At 42.3% G+C, this 25,702-nt stretch overlaps 1 protein-coding gene across 5 annotated transcripts in view; it reads left to right on the top strand.

Annotated features, from left to right (window-relative positions):
- Dock4 (dedicator of cytokinesis 4) overlaps positions 1-25,702 on the top strand; it is a 381,158-nt gene that overhangs the window by 183,662 nt on the left and 171,794 nt on the right. For all 5 annotated transcript variants that reach the window (XM_055624110.1, XM_055624087.1, XM_055624080.1 and 2 more), the window contains exons 7-8: positions 2,542-2,626; positions 10,049-10,200. In XM_055624110.1, the coding sequence (XP_055480085.1) occupies positions 2,542-2,626; positions 10,049-10,200 (237 nt within the window). The remainder of the gene's footprint in view (positions 1-2,541; positions 2,627-10,048; positions 10,201-25,702) is intronic.

The raw sequence follows: 25,702 nt of genomic DNA, 5'->3' as shown, positions 1-25,702 counted from the left end.
ATATATATATATATATATATATATATATATATATATATATATATATACTCTTTACTCAGTTATAATATAATAGGTTATATGCCAGTCCTCATTCAAATGAGGACAACTTGTTAATAAGAATGTTGGATCAAGTGAGATTATAAAAAATCACAAGAAGATATGGAACAGGCTAAAAAACAAACAACAAAACAATCCATTTTCAGTTTGGTGAAGGGAAACAGAAAAATGAGGGAGTGGAGCAAAATTGTGAATTGGAGCTGTATGAGGTTAAGGTTTTGACATAACACAAGTTCCAACTTGTGTCTTGGACAGTTCCGTGGCTAATTTATGGTAAATTCATAAAATAAAAATGAGATATGAGATGAGCAGTATAATTTAAAACATCCTTAAGCCCATGAATTTCCCCAAAGCTCTTATTATATTTCTTTAAATTTCATTGACAACTTATTTAAGAATAATTTACAGCATAGAGATTATACATTTGCCATATTACTATAAGGATAAATTCATTCACTTATTAAAGAGTGCTAAGTGGAAAGCAAATTAAGACAGTTTCTTTGCCTGTTAAACAAGGCCGTGTTGTCCTGGAACATGGTCTGCCAGCTTATGAACCTCTCACCAAGCATAAATTAAGCACATGTGCCACGTCAAGTTGCATGTCACTCTGTTGATCGGTGGAGAGGGGTGTCCTGGACGTGGGGATCATAGATGAAGTAGCAAATGATCCGTAAAGGAGAGCTTTCTCCTGAAATCCCCAGGCTGAATTACAGTGACGGGACAGGTTCCCAACACATAGAGTTCATGATGGTCTTTGAATTCCTGTTGACGGTACACGGAAGGGCAAAGAGCTTCATCCTTCCTCCAGGTGTCACAGAGTGTTTTAGTGGCTGGGCTGATAGAAAATTTTTTCCTTCCTGGCTTCTTGATATCCTGTGTGATCTTGCTCCCTCTGTTTTCTCTAAGCCTTGCCTAATTTTTTCACATTCTTCTTAAAGCACTGCTCCAATTTCATTCTGTGAGCTAAGAAACTTCAGTGGCCTGTTCACCCTTAGACAGTACCTCTTAAATGACAACAATGAACAGCAACAATTATGACTTAAAGAAGCTAGCAGCAGCTGATAGCTCAGGCCGTTCAGAGAGTAGAAACTTTAAATACTGTTTCTTTCAGTAGAAGTTCAAGAAGGGCCTGAAGCTCACAGCTGGAGTTGACCTTAACTCATGTTTGTAGTACTGGAGCTGTGTGGCCCTTCACAGATCCTTTCTTTCTAATGTTATAAGGGTGGATCTAAATTCTCAGGTTCAGACTCACAAAGAAGGGACACCCTTGACGACCAGTAGGGAAGCTATTAGTCCCGTTTGGGCTGAGCATTTTATACCAGCCTCTCCAACTGCTAGCAGGCTGTGGCTTGTTTCCACCGATGTCAGGTGTGCACATGAGGGCTAGCCAGATAGCCATCCTCAAGAGGAGATGGTCTCATGATTAGCCTGCACCCTTACTTCACCCAGGAGAGAATGGCACCTTCTTTTAGAAGAAACTTCGACTAGGGTGGGTGCTGAAATTCTTACATGAGTATATCCTTTGCTATACTATTTCATCAGGAAGGTAAACCTGGTGTCAAATGATATCTCACTTCCAGGTCAGTGACTCCTGAGAGAAGGCAGAGAACAGGAGCTGACCCTGTCATAGTCCCTGGAGTGATATAGCAAGGAGGACATGAGGACTTTGAGGCTAAAGAGCTGAACTTACTGTGATACGAAAATTCAACCAAAAGTGTAGATGTATGGTTTCCTCCAGTATCTGAACATTATTTAAGATAATAGTGAAGGAATTTGATGTTGAATGGCAGTCTTCTCATTTTTAAGAGCTAGTAGTTTTCAGGGTGGCTGGGCAGTGCTTGGTCTGATGTAGGTGCTGAATTAGAAATTTTAGTGATGCAGCATTTATGAGGTTTTGAAGCAGCCGTAGAATTTCAGGATTCTCCATTATTTTTAATACAAAAGTTAAGAAAGCTGTGGTTCTCTAATTGGAAGTACGATGCCAGAAGGCTTTCTGGAGAGTGATGCTATGAGAGAACCACAGAGTAACTTAACCTTAGTGAACCTGAACTGCGGAAGAGAACTGGAGTGTGGAAAAGAAGGTAGGCTGGTACACACGAATGTCACCAGGGCAGTAGAGAGCTTTTTGTTGGGTGTGTGAATGCTTAAGGTGGCATTGGTATCAGTGTTGCCCAGTGGTTGCCCCAGAGAGGAGTATGCTAAAAGTATCAATGGAGGGAAAGGGCTGCACTCACATCCCACTGTTCACTGCGAGGCAGCCACTAATGAGAGTGCTTGTGCACCCTGCCATGACTTGCCTTTGCAACCGTCTGTTTTGCCCAACCTCGGTCTGTGTCTGCCCCAAGTACAGAAACCAGCCATGCCTGACACAGTGGGGAAACAAGCATCAGGCTCAATCCCAGCACTACACGGTGAAGTGAGAGCATTCCGAGTGCACTCCACACATGTGACTTTTCTCCCAAATGTCTGACCTTGCTCTTCTAGACAGCTGGGCCTGGATCTGGTACCTCGGAAGGAGTATGCGATGGTAGACCCGGAGGACATCAGCATCACGGAGCTGTACCGACTGGTAGGTGCACAGAGCGCTTGCTCGGTGCCACGCTGCTAGGTCTGTGGTTTCCATGGCACCCTGCAGACTAGATGTTTTAATAACTGGATGTTCCCTGGTTTAATTTGAAGAGAGTAGAGAGACTTGCAAGCTGAGGTGACCATGCCCCAACAACAGCACCGATGTTCTTTCTGCGTCTTAGTACACTGAAGTTCTCCACACAGCCCCCAATTTAACAGGCCCTGGAAGTAAGTTCAGACTTTTCAGTTCCTTCCCAAGATCTTGCTCTTTTGGCTTTGTCCAGTGAAAGGCTTGTAAGCCACGCTTCCTCACCTGTGTGTTTCTGAAAGGCTTGTAAGCCACCCTTCCTCACCTGTGTGTTTCTGAATAATAGAATATTAACCAAGGTGCTGTTCCCCTTCTGCCCACATAAGCATCATGTAGATGGATCTCAAAAAGGATCTGTAAATGTAGCTTTCAACTGCTGCTTCTACATCTGTCCTTGGATCCCCACCCTTCTCTAAGCATTGATAACCCTAAAATTTTTTAACACATTACCATGCCAAGGTCACCTGTCACACCATTTCCTTTCCTAGTTTCCTGGCCATCTACCTTTTGGCTTAGTTCCTTCAACATAGTCCAGTCTGCCATTGAATTTAGCTTGTGCCTCTAAATGCCTGTGTGGAATTCCATGCTAGTAAGTGTGAAGAGACACCATGACCACGGCAACTCTTATAAAGGAAAACGGTTAATTGGGGCTGGGTTATAGTCAGAGGTTTAGTCTATTTTCTTCATGGAGTGAAGCATGGTGGATGCAGGCAGACATGGTGCTGGAGAGGTAGCTGAGAGTTCTACATCTGGACCCAAAGGCATCAGGAAGAGACAGTGAGTTACTAGGTCTGACTTGAGCTTCTGGAACCCTTAAGGCCAACTCCAATGACACACTTCCTCTAACAACGCCACTCGTACCCTGACAAGGCCACATCTCCTAATAGTGCCTCTCCCTGTGACTGCATGGGGCCATTTTCATCCTCACCCCCACAGTGAGTAAGCTTTCCCAACCACAAATTAGAGGAGGAGGTCTAGGCTGGAAGGGGCTTTCAAAGGCTGTTGCCTTAGGCATGGCTTACTGTGGTCGCAAGGATGACGATTTCATGCCCTAAAAGGAAGACCGTCTAGAAACAGGAGACTTGATTTGGAAGGTCTTGCTGCTTTTGCAGTTTTTTTTTTCCATTAAGGTACTTTTATGAGAGGAATGTGGCATTCTTAATAGATGGTTACACACACAGAGCCGAAGAACTGTGGGGAAAGCTGTCAGTTACCTCAGTAAAATGTGACCCATGAGAAGTCACTCTTAGGTAATCACGGTACCTTCACTTTCTTCCTCATATTCTGCAGATTCAGGATGTGTGTGTGTTACGTGCTGTGAGATTTCTGAGAGGGTTCCTTGCCCGTACACAGGGCTTTTGGCATGCAGTATTGCATGCTGTGGCTCTTTCTCACGTCTGCACTTGACCAGAGCATCTGGTGTGTCATAAGGAAACAGATAATGGTGGTTGGAGGGAGGTAACTGGGTTGTCAGAGTGCTTCCCCACCATGTGCAAAGACTCTGGGCTCTATCCCTGGCACTTCATGAGTAGGGTGAGGTGGTGCATGCTCTGCAGACCTAGCACTGGGAAGCTGGAGGCCGCAGCATCAAAGGTCAAGATTCTCTTTGGCTACACAGGGAATTAGAGGCCAGCCTAGGCTACATGAGACCTTGTCTCAAAAAAGTTTGTGAAGATGGTTGGAGGGAGGAAGAAAAGGCAGAAAGAACAAACCAAGAATGCCCCAGGTTAACTCACTGCTTTTTAGCTCATGAAACAAATTCGTTCTGTGTACTTTATTTGTTGACCATGTCCTCTTACCTTTTGAATCAGTCAAGTCTCTCTCTCTCTCGTTTCTTAAATTTGTTTAAGTATGTGTACAGATGCTCTATCTGCATGTATGTCTGCATGCCAGAAGAGGGCATCAGATCACATTCTAGATGGCTGGGAGCCACCATGTGGGTGCTGGGAATTGAACTTGGGACCTCTGGAAGAGCAGATGGTACTCTTAACCGCTGAGCCATCTCTCCAGCCCCAGGTCAAATTTCCTAACGCCACGTCTTTACTGTTAATCTCATTTAGCAACCTGTCCATGTTATAGCCTGAGGCTGCATTGTCCTCCCTTCCTTTGGTGATGCTCATCATAGCCCAGTGCAGCGCTGTCCTTAGTAAGCCCCAAGGCAGTGATTTTGAGTCCCTTTATATCGTGAATACACCCTGGATTATCACTGCAAACTGCATGTCCAGCCTCTGTCCACTCGGGACTCTTCTTGAGGTCCAGTTTCTTCATGTACTAAGTGACAAAGTTCTCCTTTTCATGTTGGTGATGACTGCCTTTCTTTGAACTATATTTGAAAAACACCTAACCATGTGGTCAGGCGTCGTTCCTTTTCATCTTTAGTTCATCTTCATTAGAGAGGCAGCATGGCAAAAATAATTGAGATCGTATGTGCTAAATCTGGGCACTAGGTTTTGCTGCTTTTAATGAAATGAACTAATAGCAGCCTAGACATGATAGAAATTTATTTTCTGACGAGCTAGGAACAGGAAGTTCAAAATTGGTTTGTGGCTAAATTACATGCACGAGATACAGCCGCTTGTATTTTTGCTCTGCAGTACTTGACATTGAATGCAAGGGCACCTCGCAGTACAGGACAGCTGCAGAAGTTGTAGCCCTTATGCCTGTCCTCCATGGAGTTGCAAGGACAAAGGTTCACTGCAGTTGATTGAACTTCTTTAACAAGCTGCCCTGGAAGTCCCACACAACACTGGCCTTTATTTGCCAGAAAACACTTGCACCTGCAGAGTTAGGTACAGATGGGAAATATTTGATGACCAACTAATAATGTCGACCATCAATAAATACATTTTCTTGTCCCTACTTTGGTTTCCCTTATATAACTCTGCTTCTGTGTTTCCCTTCTAGCTTTGTATATAGGGTATCAAATTGATATACAAATTTGCCTCTCTCAATATTATACTTTATTGGTGGTAGTGGTCTGACCTCAATGGTGTTGGTAGGCCTAGATCTCATGTTGGCCCTGATTGATTAGCAATGTCTGGCATTTCTGGGAAAGCCAGTAAGGCAGTGTTTTGGTAGCCTATAGTTCAGATTCTGGTCCAAAGTCATTTTTTAATAGATGAGGAATATAAAACATTGTAAGTTTTATATACAAAAATGTGATGCCTCCTCAGTAACAATTGTATATTCCTCTTTTTATGCAAAGACACTAAATAGCCCCAGAAAATGAAGCAGCATTAATGACAGAAGGACTCGTTCTTTTTGGAAGTTGGCTATTTTTCTTCTTCTTAAATTTCTGATTGTGTCCTGTCTCCATCAGGCACTTCTGCCACTCTGCTCTTTTCCCTTTGTGCAGTCTGTCAGCATCTGCCTGCCTTGATTTCACCAGGGAGCAAACGTGGGAGGCTCCAGCACCAGTGCCAGGCTTTTGTTTGGCAGTGTGTTATCATTTTAGATCAAGGACCGTGGGGGTTGACAGTGTGTTGTCATTTTGGATGAAGGGCTGTGGGGTGAAGGTAAATGTTTCCAGAAAGAATGATTTCTTCCTTTCTTTTTCCTTCAGTATCACATTGGAAACACAAGTTCCCAAATGGATGCTGTCCCCTGGGGAAGAAGGTCCTGGTTTGGTTTCTGCCAGGCCTGTTCACAGCTCATTCTCACCCAATTATGCCCCTCTGAGCTGGGAAAGTGCTAAACCTTACCGTGCTAACTCAAAGCTTGGATTGCCAAAGGCCACATCTCAGCCCTGTTATAAAGAAAAGCTAATTGGCCAGAATCTCGGCTTATTTGGGCTGGCACGGTATCTTTTTAGGGACACTTTATGTTTGTAGGGTTCTATTTTCTTGTTTGTCATTCTTAATGGCCTAGAGCAGGGCTTGCCAAATAGCAACCACTTAAAGAAGTTTTACTGCCTCACCCCAGGCGTGCATTTGACATTGGCTGAAGGCAGAATTTGGTTGCCACAACAAAGGTGGCAATGGGGAGAGTCCACTTAGGAGGTGCTGTACACCCCCAAAGCCCTCCAGGAATTAAGGCGGCACATGAGGAGTGCCTGTGGGAGTTAGAGAAAGTCTTTGGAGTGAATCTTCTTCTTCTCCTAATAAAAGGCAAAGTTAAAAGGTTAGCTGTAAGCACATGCACAGCTGCCGGGTATGTCTAGAGCCACATGTTACGTCAAAAGGGTTATTTCCATGTTGCGACTATCACGATACAGCTCTTCAAGTATTAGCGTGCCTTACTAAAGTTATAGCTGAGACGCTCTTTTCGTGGAGATATTTTTAGCAGTCCTCAAAAGCAGCGAGCTACCGAGAGAGAAGCAAGTAATCATAACCTATTTAAGTCCAAACCCACCCCAGATCTGGAAGAATGCTGGGCGAGGGAGACTAGGTGTTAGCTGGGGAGGGCTGGACACAAGGGTCTGTGTCACAGGCACAGAGCACAGAGCCAGGCAGGCCTATTCGTAGCATGCCAGGCCAGTGGTTAATTGCCTGTCAGATGCAATGATGCATTTTCAGTGTGCTGTGATTAGCGTTTCTCTGCATGTGATCTCCATCGATGACTCTCGACCCTCGTTGCCCATTAGAGCCACCTGGGAGCCTCTAAAACTACAGCTTTTGAGAACCCCCTCTCCACCCCCTAGAAATTCCCATGTAATTGTTCTGGGACAGGACCTGGGCATAAGTATATTTTAAAAGCTCTCTTGGTGACTCTAAAGAGCAGTCAAGGTTGAGAACCACTACTCACGATACATTGCATTATTTGCCTGAATAAGGAAGCTGATTTTTTTCCCCCGTTGATTCATATTGAGTGCCAAGATTAGTGCTGGAAACTTGGTACTCTGTGAGGTCAAAAGTGGGACCACCTTGAGGTCAGTTCTTTACAGCAGGCATCTGTCTAAGGCCCCTGCTCTGCCTTTGGTAGCCATTCATTTCTTTGGAGTAGCTGTGCTGTGCTACCCTTTTGACTGCACCTATGTGGGGAGTTTTAAGTAGCCCAGCAAGTGAGTGACCAATTCCAAGGGGGAACGACTTCCTTGAATTAAAGAGGTTGGTTTGGTGAGCATGTGGTGTATCCTTTGCCCCCATGAAAGGAATTTTGAAAGCACAAAATAGAGCAAGCATCAAAGAGAACAGGGAAATATTTTGCTTCCCCACCCTTTGTGTTAATTTTTCTTCAATATTTTTCCCTTAATAGTTATGGCTGATGAGATGCACTTTCGTGTATGTGTGTGTGTGTGTGTGTGTGTATCTCCTCACTTCCACAGAGAGATATCCCATGAGGTGACTGAAGCTCTGTTTACTGGGTTTCTTGTTCGTGTTCTTTTGCTTTTAGATCATTCAGAATAAAAGTTAGAAGCGTGGGAACTTTCTGATGATGTTATGCAATTGCATTTACAACTGTACATTGTGAAAAACGGCATTTGCCCCGAAAGTTGGCCAACCATTTCTTAATTATTGAACTCTACTTACAAGCCTTCAAAGTTAGCCGGTGTAGAAATGTGGGCGATGGGCCTTTACCTTCAATAACCACCATGGCCATAGAGTTCCAAACCCTGGAGTTCAAGTGCCTGATGCTGAAATTACTCCTTTCTTAGGAGGATCCGATGCAGTAACAGTTGGCAGCCTGGGATATGAAAGTGACTATGCCACCCCTCACTCTACCAGACTTTCCAGGTCCTTTCCTGCCTTTCATCCTGCATCGGTGCTACCCAAAGTAGAGATGCAAGAGCTGAGTGGACTGGCAGCAGTTGGCAGCTGGGCCAGCATGTGCACGGGAAATGGAAAATCAGAAGCTAGTACATAGGTCACACTGCCGTGCTTTCTCGATGGCCTTTTGTTTGTTGGTTTTTCTGGAAGTATTTACCTCTCAGCCTCCACCTTCACCATAATCAAGTTGGGGAATCCTGCCCTAGACAGGCCACAATTCTAATTTCTTTTGTAGTGCTTGCTACATAAACAGTTTTCTAAGGCGTCTTCTCACTTCCCAGGCTCAAACCCAAGCACCCTTTTTGGGTTCTACTGACAATATAGATTTTCTCCATTCATCACTCTTATAGGGAGTGTGTGTGTGTCTGTCTGTCTGTCTCTATGTGTGTGTGTGTCTGTCTGTCTGTGTGTCTGTGTATGAGTGGGTAGGTGTGTCTGTGTGTGTGCAAACACCAGTGTTGCTGTTATTTGATCCCCCTCGTGGGTACCATCTCCGTGAAGCATGGAATGTTTCTATGTTTATTCGCTGTTGTGGTCCCAGTGTTTGGATGTAGTATTGACCTAACAGGTATTATTGCCTGAGAGCCTGGCCTCATAGTCTCCCATCCGTAGCCTCACGCATGATTTTTTTCCTCAGACTGTGTGCACTTTCAGTTCTGGTCCTACATCACAAGCCTGAGAGCAGCTGACCAAACTGAGGACACCATGAGAAGGGGATGTGTGGCTGTTTCTTCCTAACTTTAGCTTCCTCACAGGCTCCTTGACCCCCTTGCCATTGCTCACAGCACATTGGAAACATTTACCTGCTGTGCTGTTACAATAAGACTCGCCACAGCCTCATTCAGAAACTCCCAGAGCCTTCCATTTTAGTATAACTTTCAAAGTATTTTCAAAGTTTAATAAATGAGTTACAGAAATATTCTTCAGCTTTCATTTATCAAATGATCTGTAACTAAATCTGAACAGTTTGTTTGTTTGTTTGTTTGTTTGTTTGTTTGAGTCGATAGCTTTGTTGATTCCTTGTTCTGGGTATTAAGCCTAAAGTCTTATATGCTGAGCTAAGCCAGTGCTCTGCCACTGGGCAACATCCCAGCATACATACATACACACACACATGCATATGTACATACACACATACATATATGAAAAGAGAAAGGGGATTCGAGGGAGGGTGGGAGTCCCACCAAGTTGCCCAGGCTAGTCTTGAACTCAGTTTGTAGGCAGGTTGGTCTTAAACTTGGAATCCTTCTGCCTCCACCTCCCAAGCTGCTGGGATTACAAGCAGCAGCACCAGGCCATCTCTCTTGTCTGTTCTCCAAGATGAATGGTTTGTTCTCACCCTGCAAGTTGACTAGAGTGAGCAGAAATACTTTGAACTTCTTCCTTCCTGAATCTATGCCATGAGCTAATATCATCTTAATATTAAAAATTTAAAGCAAATCTTAAAGCAAGAGCCCTTGATCATCTTATTGAAGAAGCTGGAAGAATATTTGAAATTTAGATTAGATGCTGAATTTAGCATGAAAGGAAATTTTACTATAGGCAGTCCCCATCCCTCTACAGCTTTGTGCCATTCCTTTCTTCAGTCCGTGCTGACCCTGTTTTTCCTGGTGGGGTGGGTACCCTTCAGATGGAGCATCGACACCGGAAGAAAGACACCCCAGTGCAGGCCAGCAGCCACCACCTGTTCGTCCAGATGAAGAGTCTCATGTGCTCCAACCTGGGGGAGGAGTTGGAGGTCATCTTCTCTCTCTTCGACAGCAAGGAGAACCGTCCAATCAGGTAACGGCGTGCGGATGAGGACAGGAGTTCCTTTTTGGAATCATGGTGGATATTTGCACGTTGGATGCTTTCAGACATATTTGTCTCTACCAGTCTCAGTTCACTTATAGAACTCTGAGTTTCTGGTCTACCTACCCTCTAGATATTTCCACTAGGTATGGCTAGATCTGAGAATTCCTGGGACATCAGAAGACCCGTAGAATCCTAAGTGAGCTTAAAGGGAAGACGGCCTCAGTATAAGCTTGTTCTCGTTTTAGTTACTGTGTGTTGACTATGCCAAGAAAATAAAATTTCTCTGCAGTATAATGTTTACTTATCAAAATCAGCACATTTTATTTGTCAGTTTTTCAGTACATAGTAACACCGATCTTCCTATCTGGATAAGCAAGGAAGAACGTTGCAGACACTGGATTGAAGCCAGAGCTGTGAAACAGCACAAACCTGGCCTGTTCTACATTCTCAGTGCTCTGACTCTTAGCCGTCATGGCTCTACATGGCAAGCTCCTCAGTATGAGTTCAGTTCTTCTGTGGGGTTAGGAATCATGTCCCAGGCCTCACGCATGCTAAGTGAGTCCCTAGCGCTGAGGATATCCTGAGCCCAGATTTCTAATGTTTAGGAAGAGACGTGGAGTAGATGCCCTGTACACCCAGCCAAAGTTTGAAATCAGACTGAGACTTTAAGAAAACTATATTTATTTCGAATGGAAACACAAAGCACTTTGTGTTTTAAATTGAAAATTCACATCTAACTTATGAATTAGGATGGATTTACCCGAGTCACATGTAACAATCCATTTGTACAGTGCTTTTAAAGTACTTGTTAAAATGAATACCAAGAATCCTTAGCAGCTCTAAGCCACGCAAAGTAATGTAGGAGTATTTCCCTTCCTTTCGAGGAGGGATGTGTGGGTTATTTTAATGCACTTGTAACAATAATACATGATGGGTGACTTATGGATTGGTTTTTATGAACTGGTAAGTGTGACTTTTATCTCTTGTTAGTGGACTGTTCCTGTAAGACGTGGGAAGTGGTGTTTTCATGCAGTAAAGCTAGAATTTATCAAGTGTGGAATTAACAATAATAATATGCTTCCTGTATCAACCTGGAACACAGTTGGAATGAATGAATCAGTGCCCTTGAGGAATTTTCCCATCGCAAATCAGTTCTCAAAGAGAAGAAAAAGGCTTAAAACACTGACCTGTTACAGCTCCGAGCTTAAGAAAGTAGAGATGACACCTGCTTTTTTTTTTTTTTTTTTCTTTTTATCTTTTAGAGGAAAGGTCTCTGTCTGTAGCCTCTGCTGTCCTAGAACTTACTATGTAGCGTAGGTTGCCGTTGAAGTCACAAGAGCTCTGCTGGCTTCAGCCTCCTAGGTGCTGTGACTAAAGGCCGGGGCCACCACAGCTGGCTCAGCCCCTGCCTTTTTATGGAAATGTCTGCTTTACCAATAGTTTTACAAAATCCTGAAAACATTGGATGTATAATAAATATACTCTCATTTATGGTTTTAATAATCAGTACAGAAGGTGAAAGGAGAACTTTTCTGCTTGGTTCTATTAAGCTGAAGTCCTGAAAAATAAATTCCTATTTTTTTTTTTCCTTCACAAATGCGGCACTGGAGTTTACAAACATTTCTCTAATTTTTATATTAGGATTAATAGAATGTTAACCATTGTGAAATTATCAATATAATCAACAACATAATTAATACAACAACATTATTTTATCATATTTATCATTATATAATGTACTTACTACTTTATAATATTAATATCATTGAAATAACACTGATTTCATATTAGCTTCTATGTGAATTTGTCTTGCTATAAACATTTTCACATTTTCTAAAGCATTCCATTTAAGTGTCCATATCCAGCATTTTCCTGTTTAATTCCTATTTGCTTAGGAAAGTAGCAAAATGACCTGTGCTTAGGCTCCCTAAAATGGGGACTCTGGGGTTCCCAGTTTAGGCCAGAAGATGTCTTCCTTCTGTACTGGAGCTGGGCTCCTGGATTTGCCGTGCCCTTCCAGCCCCGCTCCTCAGCCCCACATATGCTGTGGCGAGCCAAGGAAGAATCAAGCGTGAATGCGTCCCCACTCTGCATCCTGACCTCATGTGTCTCGCATCTCCCAAACTCTCAAATGCTAGGTATTTGAACAGAGTTGGGTTTAGCTTGTTTACATTCCCAAGGCATACCCAGACAGCATAGTGTTCAAACTGCCAGTAATGCAGAGCCATAGTCCTGACCTGAAGAGGTAGGAGATGCAGACATCAGTAGGGGCCTTAATGGTGACTCAGCAACTGCAACCTGGTGCCTTGTTGTAGCTCCTTGACCTTAGAGCGCACAGTTCTTGTGTCTTCCACTCCATTGCTGCACTGTATCAGAAGAAAAACTGCAGATGAAAACCACACTTTTAGGGTGTTGTGGGAACCCTGGTGTTTCTGTTGCTGGGATAAACAGCATGACTCAAAGCAGCCTGAGCTGGAAAGGCTTATTTGGCTTATTTACACGTTATAGTCCATCCCAAAGGAAGCCAAAGCAGGGGCTGGAGCAGGAACCCAGCAGCAGGAACCAAAGTGGAGAGCAGCTGCTTCCTGGCTTGCTTTCCTGGGACTCTTTCTGCTACTTTTTGAAAGATCCCTGCTTAGGGCTAGCACCATTCATGCCAGGCTGGGTCCTCCTGCATCCATCACCAGTTACAAGGTACCCTCTGGCCAGTGTGATGGAGACAAATTCCTAATTGAGTGTTCCTCTCCGTGGCTGACTCCTGACAAAAACAGTCAGCACAATGAGTTTCTTTTCACAGGCATTTTAATATCGTCAGTGATAACTCTAGCACTGACACTAGGGTGAGGCCCAGAAGTATCTATTCTCCAGAAGTCAGGTTCTGAAATTGGATCCTTGCAGATGATTTTTAAAAACCATTTTTCCATGTGTTTGCTCACAGGGCCTGCCATGGCGCATGTGGAGGCTAGGAAACAGCTGGTTGAGTTGATGGTCTCTGACCACTCTCTGCTTGCACCATGTGGGTCCCTGGAAGAGGCTCAGGATTTGGCGCTCAGCAGCTGAGCCCTCTGCCACCCCAAAGAGTTTGACATTATTGTGTGTGTTTCTACATGATACATGACACACACATGTAAGCCCTCTATGTGCCATCCAGGAGTCACACTCATGTCACCAGGTTTGTGCAGCAAGTGCTCTTACCAATGTCACCAGCCCCTCCCAGAGGACCTGAAGGAAAGTGATCTCTGCCAGAGGCGAAAACTTAGCTTCTGTCCTCGCAGGTATCAAGTACAAAGGGAGCCAGCGCATGGTGTCCCCTTCCTGGTTCATTTAGCAAAGTTGTGAAGTGGGTAGTATCTCCTGAGCACCAGCAGAGGCAGATGTGCGTAGGTCTCCCTAAGTCATCATTTGATTGAGGCTTTATTTGCAAAACTGGGGTTTTAATTTTTTTAAAGATTTATTTATTGTGTATACAATGTATACACAATACTGCTTGTACACCTGCATGCCAGAAGAGGACACCAGGTCTCATAATAGATGGTTGTGAGCCGCCATGTTGTGGTTGCTGGGAATTGAACTCAGGACCTCTGGAAGAGTAGCCAGTGCTCTTATCCTCTGAGCCATCCCTCCTGCATGGGGTTTTAATTTTTAAACAACTATTGAATCTGCCTGAAGGTGGCCCCGGAGATTGGGCCTCTGATCATGTTGTGGGCCCTCCTTCCTGTAAACACCGGGAAGGACATAGGCGTGTGCTAAGAGCATCTGGCTAGCATATGCTGACCCTATACCTCATCACTCCAGTTTACTTCCTTAGCTGCTTGGGTAGCATAGTCACCCACAGAGCCTAGTGATTACTGAAAATTACAGACTGTTTGCTTAAGGCCAACACAACCTTCATATAACTACTTTCTAGGAAAGATATTTATTTGGCTAAAAAAAAAAAAAAAAAAAAAAATGGGTCTGCCACCTTGTTTCACATAAGCAATTATCTGGCTGGAAGTCTGATTTCCTCATTCCACAAGGAAGAGCTGAGGAAGGTAGGAAGTTTGCTCTCTGCACCTTTGGTATCTTATTTTATTATATTCTGGTAGAAAATGCTTATATAATGCTTTTCATATACCAAACGCTGTTATAAGTTCTTTTAAAAATATTTCCTGTCTTAGCCCTTGCAACTACCCTAGAAGATATGTACCACAAATATTCCTTTCTTTGCAGATGATTCAGCCTACAGACCTTGCCTGAAGTCAAGTGAGACTGGTACTTTAGCAGTAGGCTGTGTAAGAATCACTATTTCCCGTCCACATTCTTTATCTGTAATATTCGTATCACGCTGAGGGGTCTGTATAGGGCTCATCCTTCTAAGGCCTAGAATGGTAGAAACTTGAGCTTGTGAAGATTGGACAGGAGGGGTGCAGTAAGGAGGAAGAGGCCACAGGGAAGGAGATGGGAAATCAAGGATGGACCCAGGCCCCTTAGGAGAGAAACGTCAGGAAACAGACTTGAGTTTGCAGAGGGGAAGGGAAGGCGGAGGTGAGGCTGTGTCTGCCTGAGCTAGGGCATGGCAATAGTGAGTGTACCTACAGGATCCCCTTCAGCAGGCACTTGGGAAATGGCCCCGCGTCGTGGGTGTGCGATGCAGAGTCCGAGCATGGCGCTTTGCCTAGGCTCTGCAGTGCGCAACAACGCCGTGCTCACCCCGTACACGCCCCCTCATCTGCGGCAGGATATCAGTAAGTCCCGGCGTGTGAACGTCGCCGTTAGTGGTTGACATGTCGCTTCCATTCTTTTGCTTACTGGTGTATCCTAAGTCTTCATGACTTGACATTGTAATTTTGTCTTGGGACTAATTTCTTCGTCTATTTTGCTCTTAGCAGAATATTTATTGCATTGGCCTGAGTACTATCAGTTGGTCCCTCGCTCCTGAAGGCGGCTCAGTCATACCAGCTGCTGGAATGGGCTATCATCTGAGAAATTAGCAGCAGAGTCTGTTTTTTTTTTTGTTTGTTTGTTTTTTGTTTTGTTTTTTGTTTTCTAGTAATTGTATAGGTGAAGTTTCTGCTGATTCCTTTTTCACAAACTTTTCTGGTTAGTTTTTTTTTTTTTTTTTGGACTTCCATGCAGTTAAACTCATTTTTCTTGAAAGGTTTTATTTTCCACAGAAGCTTTCTTTTGCCTATAATTATGCTTTATTCAGTCCAATTCTGTCATTTAAGGGAGAGGAAGTACTGAATGCAATAGGTAAAGCACAGACTTTTAAGAAACTTTTTAGATCCTTACTGAACTGTAAAATGGCTATGCCTGTCTTGCTGTCTGGTAGGTACTTACCACCTGTTCCTGCACATCCTTTCAGTGTGACCAAGTGGCCAGCCCCTGAGGTGAGATTCTCTGGATAGAAAGCTGGCTTTGTTGTATCAGCCTGGGCATGGAACCTCCCATCTCTGACAGCTGTTAGCTACCCTCACTTAGTGAGGATAAAAGTGCTTTCCTGGTGGGAGTTCTTGAATGATAAAGTCATAGGATGTTGCTCAGTACCGTGCAGTTTATCCGTGGGTTGTGGCTGTGATGAGGTGGACTTTCAAACCCAGAGAGGAACTAGACCTCATCCTAGCTAGAACAGTGTGGTGCTGCCCTTGCATTCTTGGGAAACCACACATTCCAAGAAATCAGTCGTGTTTTGCTTAAAGTCGTGCAGTTACTTAAAGTTTAGAGAGACCTACTAGCAAAAGGACAATATGGAGCCCATATTACTTTAGCCGGGAGTACTCAAGAAAAGGGGTTCAGAAGCCTGACGTGGGGTTACATCCTGAAACACCATGGTGGGAATGGGAATAAGCTGGGGATCCTGTGTCCAAGTGAGGAGAGTCTTAAAAAAAATTTGCTTTCATAGCTTTCAATAATCCTTCTCAGAGGCTGACATAATGTAAGAAATTATTTGGCTCAGCCTAGGAGAAAATTCTACTATTTTGGTCTGTGTATATAATAAGGTTTGTAGAGCCTTTACAGGTTTTAATCCCCTGTGCTAGCATGTTTTGTTTGAAGCTTATGGGCTGATATACGAATTCAGCATCTACATTTTAACATAAGTTGGGAACAATTTAGTGCTTTGGCTTTGACAGACTGTAGGCCAAGGTCTGTTTTATCTAATTTCATATTACAAAGTTTACTGAAAATGTAAGCTTTCCAAAGCAAAGAAAAACAGTCTATGGAAAACAGCCCAGCCAGACTAGCAAGGGGCATAGTGCACCGAATAAAAATAGAGGAGGCATTTGGAGACCCTTTTTGAATTGTGGCAGTGTCAACCATCCTATCAGGCCGAGAGCATTTCCTGCTGTGTCTAGACATGTTGGCACAGATTCGCTGTGGGTGTCTGCCCAGCAGTGACCCACAGCGACCTTCCCTGGGGCCTCTTGGTCAGAAGCACCACTGCTTCCCACTGTCCCTCTCTCCATCATTTGATTGTTCCACCAGGTGCATGGGGATTCGGTTTGTTGTCACCTCTCAGTTAATCAGATCTGCAGCTTATCCCTCATTTGTTTGCTCTTGTGTTACACATGAAAAAACAAAAACAAACAAACAAAAAAAAAACAACAAAAAAACAACAATGGCTCTACGAATACCGGTTGCTTTTAATGGTATCGATTTTTAAGGAAGCTGTTAGGGGGAGATCCAAACACAAAGAAAATGAGCAAGGAAAGGCTTTATTCAAGTCTAGAACACACAGGGTAAAACTGAACTGTTCTTCTTTATGGCATTTTATGATATAAATATAATGCTGATTATTTAATTTTAGTAAGTGACTAGAAAAACTAGAGTTGCAGGAAACCGGAAGCTCACAGAGAGCATGACCTTGAGTTTGCTTCTCTTTTTCTTTGTCTATAAACATTTATGCAGACAGCTTGACTGTCCTAAGTAGTGGAACATTTCCTGTCACCTGCCAGGTGACAGGAAAGCCCCCTTCTGGGGTTCCTGTAGATGAGCAAGCGCTCACTCCAGTATTATAGTCATCCCTGTCTTTCTTCATGAACTCGCAGGTTGCTTCCTGCAGGAGATTCAGAATAATTTAGTTCCCCTGAGTCCCTAAGGGATAAGCCATCATCACAAATAGTAACCACTTCACAAGGGCCTCTGGGGTATTCAGTGTCATTTATGCTGCAAGAGGATTTGACATTGACAAAGGAATTATCAGTGGTGTGATTCCGCCCTTTCATCATCCTTACACTCTAGGCACCTTGCAGAGGACTTGACTCAGGGTGTATGTGCATGGAGGGAGAGTTAAAGGAAGCTTTTAAGGCTTGCCTTGCTGTTGAGGTGAAGCATTAGAAGATCTTGCCATTAGTACCTTCCTATCATCCTTCCCCTCCGGGGGTGGGGTGCTGCTTAAGAAGAGTGTTGAGTGGATCAGGAAGAGCTGCTTCAGGTTTCACTGTGCTCATCACAGCCTTGCTCTCAGACCTGTCTCCAGGGAGCCATCATTTGCAAACACTGTCATGCTAAAAGGTACATAAAAAATCATGAGGTAAGTGCTGGCACTACCCCCTAAGCATTTGGAAGTTACAAGTTAAGGGGGGTGTTTCTACTTTATCCCAGTTAGACACGTGCAGTTCATGCTGCAATTACTGAAGTTTGTTCATTCCTGCGTTTAGTCAGCCAGCAAGTTAACTCCCTGTAAAGCCAAATGCTTATCTAGGGAAGGCATAAAAAACCCCACATCTTCCCAAACCCACATCCTCCCAAACCTGTATTCCACTTATGTGGAAAATGTTGAGAAAAGTAAGGACAGCTTCTATACCATACCTTCATATAGTATGGTACATACAGGTACAGGAGTCAGTATACATTTTGTGAATACTGTGTTTTTTGAGGTTGTTTCATGATGTAGTCCTAGCTTGCCTGGAACTTGCTATGTAGACCAGGCTGGCCTTGAACGCCTAGTGATCTTCCTGCCTCTGCCCCCAGAGTGCTAGGAGTGCAGCTGAATGCCACCACACCCATCCTGGACTTAATGTTCACAAAACAAACAACAATAGCAACAAAAACAAACAACCCTCAGAATATCCTTTTGGGTATTAAAAAAATACACAAGAGATATATTTATTGATAGTAAAGGCTTGAATTACATGGTTTTTATTTAATTGTTCTGTTTCCATTTAAAGGTTTGTTTTTGTTTGTTTGTTTTTAAATGCCTACTTCACCGAAACATACTTATAAAGAGCTTTGATTTACTTATTTTCGACATTCCTTACTATTCTTGGTCTCCTAACAAAGAGATGGTGTTTCAGAGAATCAGATCTCATTGACTTCTCCGTCTGGAATGTCAAGGACACTGTGTTTGCAGCGTCAGGTTCTGTGAATTCTGAGAAAGACAAGCCACGACACTCTTCCTTCATGCAGATCAGCGTGCTCCTTGACCCTTCTTGTGTTGACCCTGCTTCTCCCATGGCTCCTTCTGCTGCCTCTGCTCAGAGGCTTGTTTTCCTACCAGACTTCTCACGCTTCTCTGGAGAAAGACTAAGTCATTTGCACCCCACCCTCTTCATTCTTAGTCTGAATCAAAGTGATGGCATTACCACACAGGTGTGGTTTTGTGCTTTTTAAATCATCTTCCCCCCTCAATGCCTTCACTATCACCCCATCTCCTGTCTGTCTCTTGTAGGCCCCACTTTTCTCCCCAAGTGGTACCCCCTTCTGCTTTCATTTTCTAAGTATTCCATTATTCTCTTTCCCTCTTCTCTTTTTAGTTTCATGACTTACATACAGAGAGACATACGCACACTTGGACACATTTCTATCCATACTTAAATTTCAATTCTATAAATGAGATAAAGATGTGCTGAGTCTGTATTTTTTTAACATAGTAATCTACCAACTCACCTATTGATGCACATATTTCCTTATTATTGTGAATAGTGCAGGAATAAACTGGATGTGTAAATGTCTCTAACTTAAAGTCCAGTAGTTCTGTGGCTACATCATGGTAATTGTAATTTTCTGAGAATTGTTTATACCAATTTCCACAGTGGCTCTACCACCAATTTACGTTCCCACCAGGGTTCCTCCCCTCTCCCTGTGTCCTTGCTAACACCACTTGTCATTTCTTTCTAAATGGGCTTTTCTGACTGGAATGAGATAGAATCTTAAAGCAATTCCACCAGCGGCTAATGGCGCAGAACAACATTCTGGTTGAGAAACTGTCCAGTTGTTAGCCCATCTCTTATTGGGTAATTTGGGGGCTTGTGGTATGTAGTTCTTCATGTATTCTGGATCTGAGTCCGCTGACTGATATATAGTTGACAAAGACTTTTCTCCCCTTATCTTTAGGCCATCGCTTTAGTCTGCTGACTGCTTCTTTGCTGTACAGAGCTTTTAAATTTCACACAATCCCGCTTGATAAGTCTGGGCATATTTGTTATGGTGTTGAAGCCCTTTTCAGAACACCATTGATATATGTTTTCCTTTACTTAGGGAATAATTTTTTAATTCATTTTCCCTTCATAGCGCTTTTGTTATCACCCCATCCATGTCTGTTTATTGTGAGCCCCACTTTTTTCCTCAAGTGGTGCCCCCTTCTGCTTTCCTTTCCCACATAGTTCATTATTCTCTTTAGTCTTGTATTTAGCTATACAGTGTTTATCTTTCTAAGAAGTTTATTAGAGGGAAATTTGGGGAACTTTAGAGTCGTTGCTGTAGTCAGGCAGCCAGAATCATTGTCATCATTATCACCTGTAACTCTTTCTTCAGTCTGGTGATTGTGCAGGTGCTGTGAAACAGTAGATATGTGATTGTTTTCCCTTTATGAGAGCTGTATACCTCTAATTATTAAAATTTGTCATCCTAGAGCAGTTTTTTTTGCATTTTTATTATAAAAAGAAAATAGCATAAATTAGTGTAAAGATCATGCTGAGATGTAAAAATTGACTGATTTTGATAGTCACAGTTGGTAGTGATATTAGCTATACCTTTAAAACATGTGTTCTCATAAAACATGTGTTCTCATATGACATTCAGCTAAATCCTTCACCTGACAAAACCATCAGATTGTTTGGTCAGTCCCTTCAGAGCAGATATTTATACAGTGAATCTAGCCTTGGATATTAACAAGAGGAGCCTGCTGCTTTCTTAGGCAAGGGACTATGTTTTGTATAGTCTGTCTCTACGGTCTTCCTTTTTCCATTTCTTTCTAATCAAAGTTGCTCATGATTGTAATGCTGCTTTAGCTTTAAAATTAGCACACTAATGGTCTTACCTAGTAAGACTTGCAAATAAAAACCCTGTCATTGGTGTTGGTCTATGGTTGAGGAAGAAAAGGCAAAAATCTTTGTCCATGGGATAACTGGGCTTTGTTTCCTGTTTGGGACCATGTAAGACAGTTGTAAAAGAGAGCAATTAGGATTGCTAAGACCTGAGCTTTGGGGCCTACAAAAGGCTCTATAATCTGACTAGACCTTTAAGCATGGAGAATTGTTCTCAGCAATCCACCCCAGTAAGTCAGGCTCTCCTGATTAAGAATTGGACTTTGCTAGAGAAAGCAGTAAAGGACCAGATGATAAGAAGGCTTAGGGGTCTCTTCTCTCTCCACTGAGCAGCCACTCTCTTGGGATACATTGTCTCTCCATCCTTCGTCTACCCAGAACAGGATCCAAGGTCCAGAAGGTACCTCAGGGCTGCTTCCATCCCTGCTGCTCACTTTGCACACTGACCTGAGGTAGCACCAGCATTACCTAAGCCTGTCATGACGCTGTCTAAGCTTTTCCACTTCAAATGTTCTTTGTAACCCACTGAAGGTTACAAATGAAGACAAGGATACAGTTATGACTCTCTGTATTGGGATGGAGGAGGGTACTTTTTTCTTAGCCTTTTGTTACAGACATCTAACAAAAGACCAACTAAAGGGAAAAGGAGAAGTTGGGTGGGTTGGCGCTCACCTTCAATCCAGGCACTTGGTGGCAGAAGCAGGAGAATCATGAATGTGAGGCCAACTTGGGCTGCACAGGTCCAGGACATCATGGCAACATAATGTCTCAAAAAAGATGATGATGATGAAGATGACAATCATGATGGTTGTGGTGATGGCGATGGCAATGATGAATATTTAATGTATCCTGGCTATCTGCAATTCTTGGAGGTGTCTTTGAATTCCAACTTACATAGCATCTTCACAAAGAAACATGAATTTTAAGAGAAGCAACTAAACAAGGGAAGGCATTGAGTTTCTTATGGGAAAAAATTTGTGGGAAGGCAAATAAATGGCAAAGGGTAGTTAATGCAGGTGGTTGATATGGCACATCTGCTCCTGTCTCAGGCATGTAGAGGCCTTCTGTGGTCCTCGTTGCCGATCACTGTTCTCCCAGGGGGAAGAGGAGGCCGGATGCCTTTTGTCTTTATAGGTCAGGGTTCTGATTTCTGCCCTTCTGAGGAAGGGCAGAGCTTTCTGCAGTCTCTGCTTCTTACCTGTCTTTACTGCAGCAAACCTTATGCCAGGCTGGAGTATATTAGTTTAATCTCTTATTAAATGTTGTTGGAAGCATTTTGTACTATTGGTCAAAAAGCATTTGTGAAAGAGTAGAAGCCATTGAGATTCCTTCTACTTGCATTCCATTGCATTCTAGACAGAGGCTTTAATGGCCACACTGTTGAGCTGTGCTGCTAATGCAGCACTTTTGAGCTGTACATTGATGCCTGAACTGTTGAGCTACTCCATTGCCCATCTCCGTGCTCCTGCCATTTCATCCTCTCACCTCTGTCCTACAGAGTAAGTATTATGATATAAAGGATTAAGACTTTTATTTTTCTAATTAGCTTTTAAGTATTTATACCATTTTATTATTGCTTACTTTAGGGACTATAAATAAATTTCAAGTGGTTTAACTACCTAAAAAATGTTAAAGCATTCTTTGTAAATTTTTATGGATTAATTAATTCATTATCTTTTGCACCACTTGGTTCAAACAAAGATATTATAAAATTTATATCATGTCACTTTCACCTGCATTAAATCCTCATATCAGTTTGATTGTTACATGAGAGGGGATTAGAGTGATAGTATGAATCCATGATGGGAAATATTAAATCTCTTAATAAGGTATAAATCTTTCTGAAATATAATATATGTCATATAAAAATCCCTGCCGTTGGTAATATGAATGTTCAGTTGTTTTGCTCTTTGAGTGTAGCGTTTTATATAGGAATATTCTACTGGGAAGGTCACTTCATGCTCTTACTCCAAAAGACCTTCTCAGATCTGGCCTGGTGGCCTCCTGGACCTCAGACACAGCCTGTGCAACCACAAAGTTTCTGATTGATAGTGGCTGAGGAAAAGAGTGGAGGCCAGGAGCATCCTGCAGAGAAAGAAGAGGTGCCATGGCCACTTCAAGATGTGACTGTGCTTCTCATGGCATACTGTCTCAGTGGAAGGACATGCCTACTGAACCATACTGCTGAAATGCCCTTTCCAATTGCAGAGGTTACACTTAGGACCTCAGAATTCAGCAGCTCACCTGAGCAGGCAATCATAGATATAACCTTCACAAACACTGGTTACTTTCAGGCTTAATTTTTTTTTTAGTTTCATTTATTTTCAAATATTTTTAAATTTAATTGATACTCTATAAAAAATGTATTTCTTGTAACACAGTATTGCTCATCTTTGTTCATTTTTTTTATTTGTTCGTTCTTTCAGAGACAGGGTACCATGGTGGTAACAAGTTAGGACCCTCCTGCCAGGTGCAGGCTGTGCCCTGGCTCCATCCCTGACTATCTGTGTACCTTGGTCCAGATTGCCCAATAGCTCAAGGCCCAGCTCTCTTCTGTGTCAGACCTGGACAATAATGCCTCCCACCCTGTAGGGCAGTTGTGGGAATTAAATGAGAGCTTTTAAAGCCTAAGTCATAGAGTCTATCATGAAGTACATAGTTTCCTTCATTACTTTCCCCCAGTACCCTGCCATGAAAGTTTATTTATATTCTTCTTTCACTGTCTTAGTTCTTTTTTTTAAATATCCTTGTTAGAAGAAAGTATGTTACAAATAATAAATAATGATGATTTGTTCTTTATTTCCAAAGAAAGAATTAGTTAGTATCATATAGAGTCATGATTTATAATGGGTCAAATATAGAATTCAGGTAATTCTAAGTTTTCCAGTAGTGAAATTCTTCCCCTAGGAGAACATGGCAGTAGGTAAGGAAGTCAAATAATGATTTCTTTCTCTACTGATAATATATCAGCTCTTATTTCCCAGTGTTCCTGACATTTATGTTTTGATTAATCTTTAAGAAGAAAGCATTAGAAAATATCATGTTGGGGCTGGAGAGATGGCTCAGAGGTTAAGAACACTGGCTGTTCTTCCAAAAGCCCTGAGATCAATTCTCAAAAGCCAGATGATGGCTCATAACCATCTATAGTAATATCTGATGCCCTCTTCCCATATACAGGCAGACATACAGGCAGAACGCTGTATACATAATAAATACATCTTAAAAAAAAACATCATGTCACTGTAGATTTTCTTGTTATTAGCTTTGTTTTTGTATTATGTTTATTTTTTAAATGCTGTACCACAATGCACATTATTCATTCTGTTTAGTGTAATAAAGGTATAACAGGGGATTGGGGTCAGAGACATGATATAGACCTCAGAGTTCCGTGTGCTAATTAGGTGACTCTTGCCAACTGGTCATGAAGTACCATTGATAGAACTGTTGCTAGAAAATTCTATATGCTTTCCTACTTTTCAAGCCTGTGGGGAAAGAGGGAATGTCAGGAGGGGTCCAGCTACTTCAAATTTTTTCTCTTTAGTTTTGTTTTGCTTTAAAGGGTTGTTTAGTCTAGTCACAGACTGCCAAGTCATTGGCAGAAGCTGAAGATGTGCATGCTGCTAATTACACACCTATATTCTAGTTGCTCTTCGTATAATATGACAGACATATAAACTGCTGAGGCAGAAAGGGATGAAAATTGCCTAATTGGATGATTTTCTTGGTAGATTCCACTTTCCAAAGTTGAATGAAGATCAGGAAAATAAATTAAACCAGTCCTATATCCCCTAAGGAAATAGAAGCAGTCATCAAAAGTCTCCCTTCCAAAAAAAAAGCCCATGGCTGGATGGTTTCAGCTCAGAATTCTACTGGACCTTCAAAGAAGAGCTGATGCCAATACTCTTCAAACTATTTCACAAAATAGAAAGAGAAGGAACATTACCAAATGCATTCTATGAAGCCACAATCACCTTGATACCTAAACCACACAAAGACCCAACAACAAAAAAAAAAGAGAGCTTCATACCTCTCTCTCTTATGAACATTGATGCAAAAATACTCAATAAAATACTTGCAAACCGAATCTAAGAACACATAGAAGATCATCCACTATGACCAAGTAGGCTTCATCCCAGGCATGCAAGGGTGGTTCAACATATGGAAACCCATCAATGTAATCCACCATATAAGCAAACTGAAGGAGAAAAAAACCACATGATTATCTCCTTAGATGCCCAAAAAGCATTTGACAAAATCCAATACCCATTCATGTTCAAAATCTTAGAGATATCAAGGATACAAGGCACATAGTAAAGGCAATATACAGCAAGCCTATAGCTAACATCAAACTCAATGGAGAGAAACTTAAATCAATCCCACTGAAATCAGGGACAAGGCAAGGCTGCCCACTCTCTCCATATCTCTTCAACATAGTACTTGAAGTCCTAGCTAGAGCAATAAGACAACTAAAGGAGATCAAAGGAATACATATCAGAAATGAAAAAGTCAAAGTATCACTATTTTCAGACGATATGATAGTATACATGAGCTACCCCCAAAATTCTACCAGAGAACTCCTTTAGCTGATAAACACTTTCAGCAAAGTGGCTGGATACAAAATTAACTGAAAAAATCAGTAGCCCTCCTGTAATACAAAAGACAAATGAACTGAGAAAGAAATTAGGGAAACAAATGCCCTTCACAATAGCCACAGATAATATAAAAGTACCTTGGTGTGACTCTAACCAACCAAGTGAAAGACTTGAATGAAGAAAACTTCAAGGAATTGAAGATTTCAGAAGATGGAAAAATTGCTGATGCTCATGGATTGGTAGGATTAACATAGTGAAAATGGCCATCCTGCCAATCTACAGATTCAATTTCCTGAACAGAACAACAATTGATAAATGGGATGTCATGAAACTGAAAATCTTCTGTAAACCAAAGGACACTGTCGTCAGAACAAAATGACAGCCTATAGACAGATCTTCACCAACCCTACATTTGACAAAGGGCTAATATCCAGAATATATAAAGAACTCAAGAAGTTAAACACCAGGAAACCAAGTAATCTAATTAAAAAATGGGGTTCAGAGCTAAACAGAGAATTCTCAGCAGAGGAATATCAAATGGCAGAGAAACACTTAAAGAAATGCTGAACTTCCTTAGTCATCTGGGAAACGCAAATCAAAACAATGCTGAGATTCCATTTTACACCCATCAGAATGGCAAAGACCAAACACTCA

Source organism: Psammomys obesus, unplaced genomic scaffold (assembly GCF_907164565.1).
Source record: "Psammomys obesus unplaced genomic scaffold, mPsaObe1.curated_primary_1811, whole genome shotgun sequence".
In the NCBI taxonomy this organism is placed as follows: Eukaryota; Metazoa; Chordata; class Mammalia; order Rodentia; family Muridae; genus Psammomys; species Psammomys obesus.
This window is presented reverse-complemented; position numbering and strand designations above follow the sequence as displayed.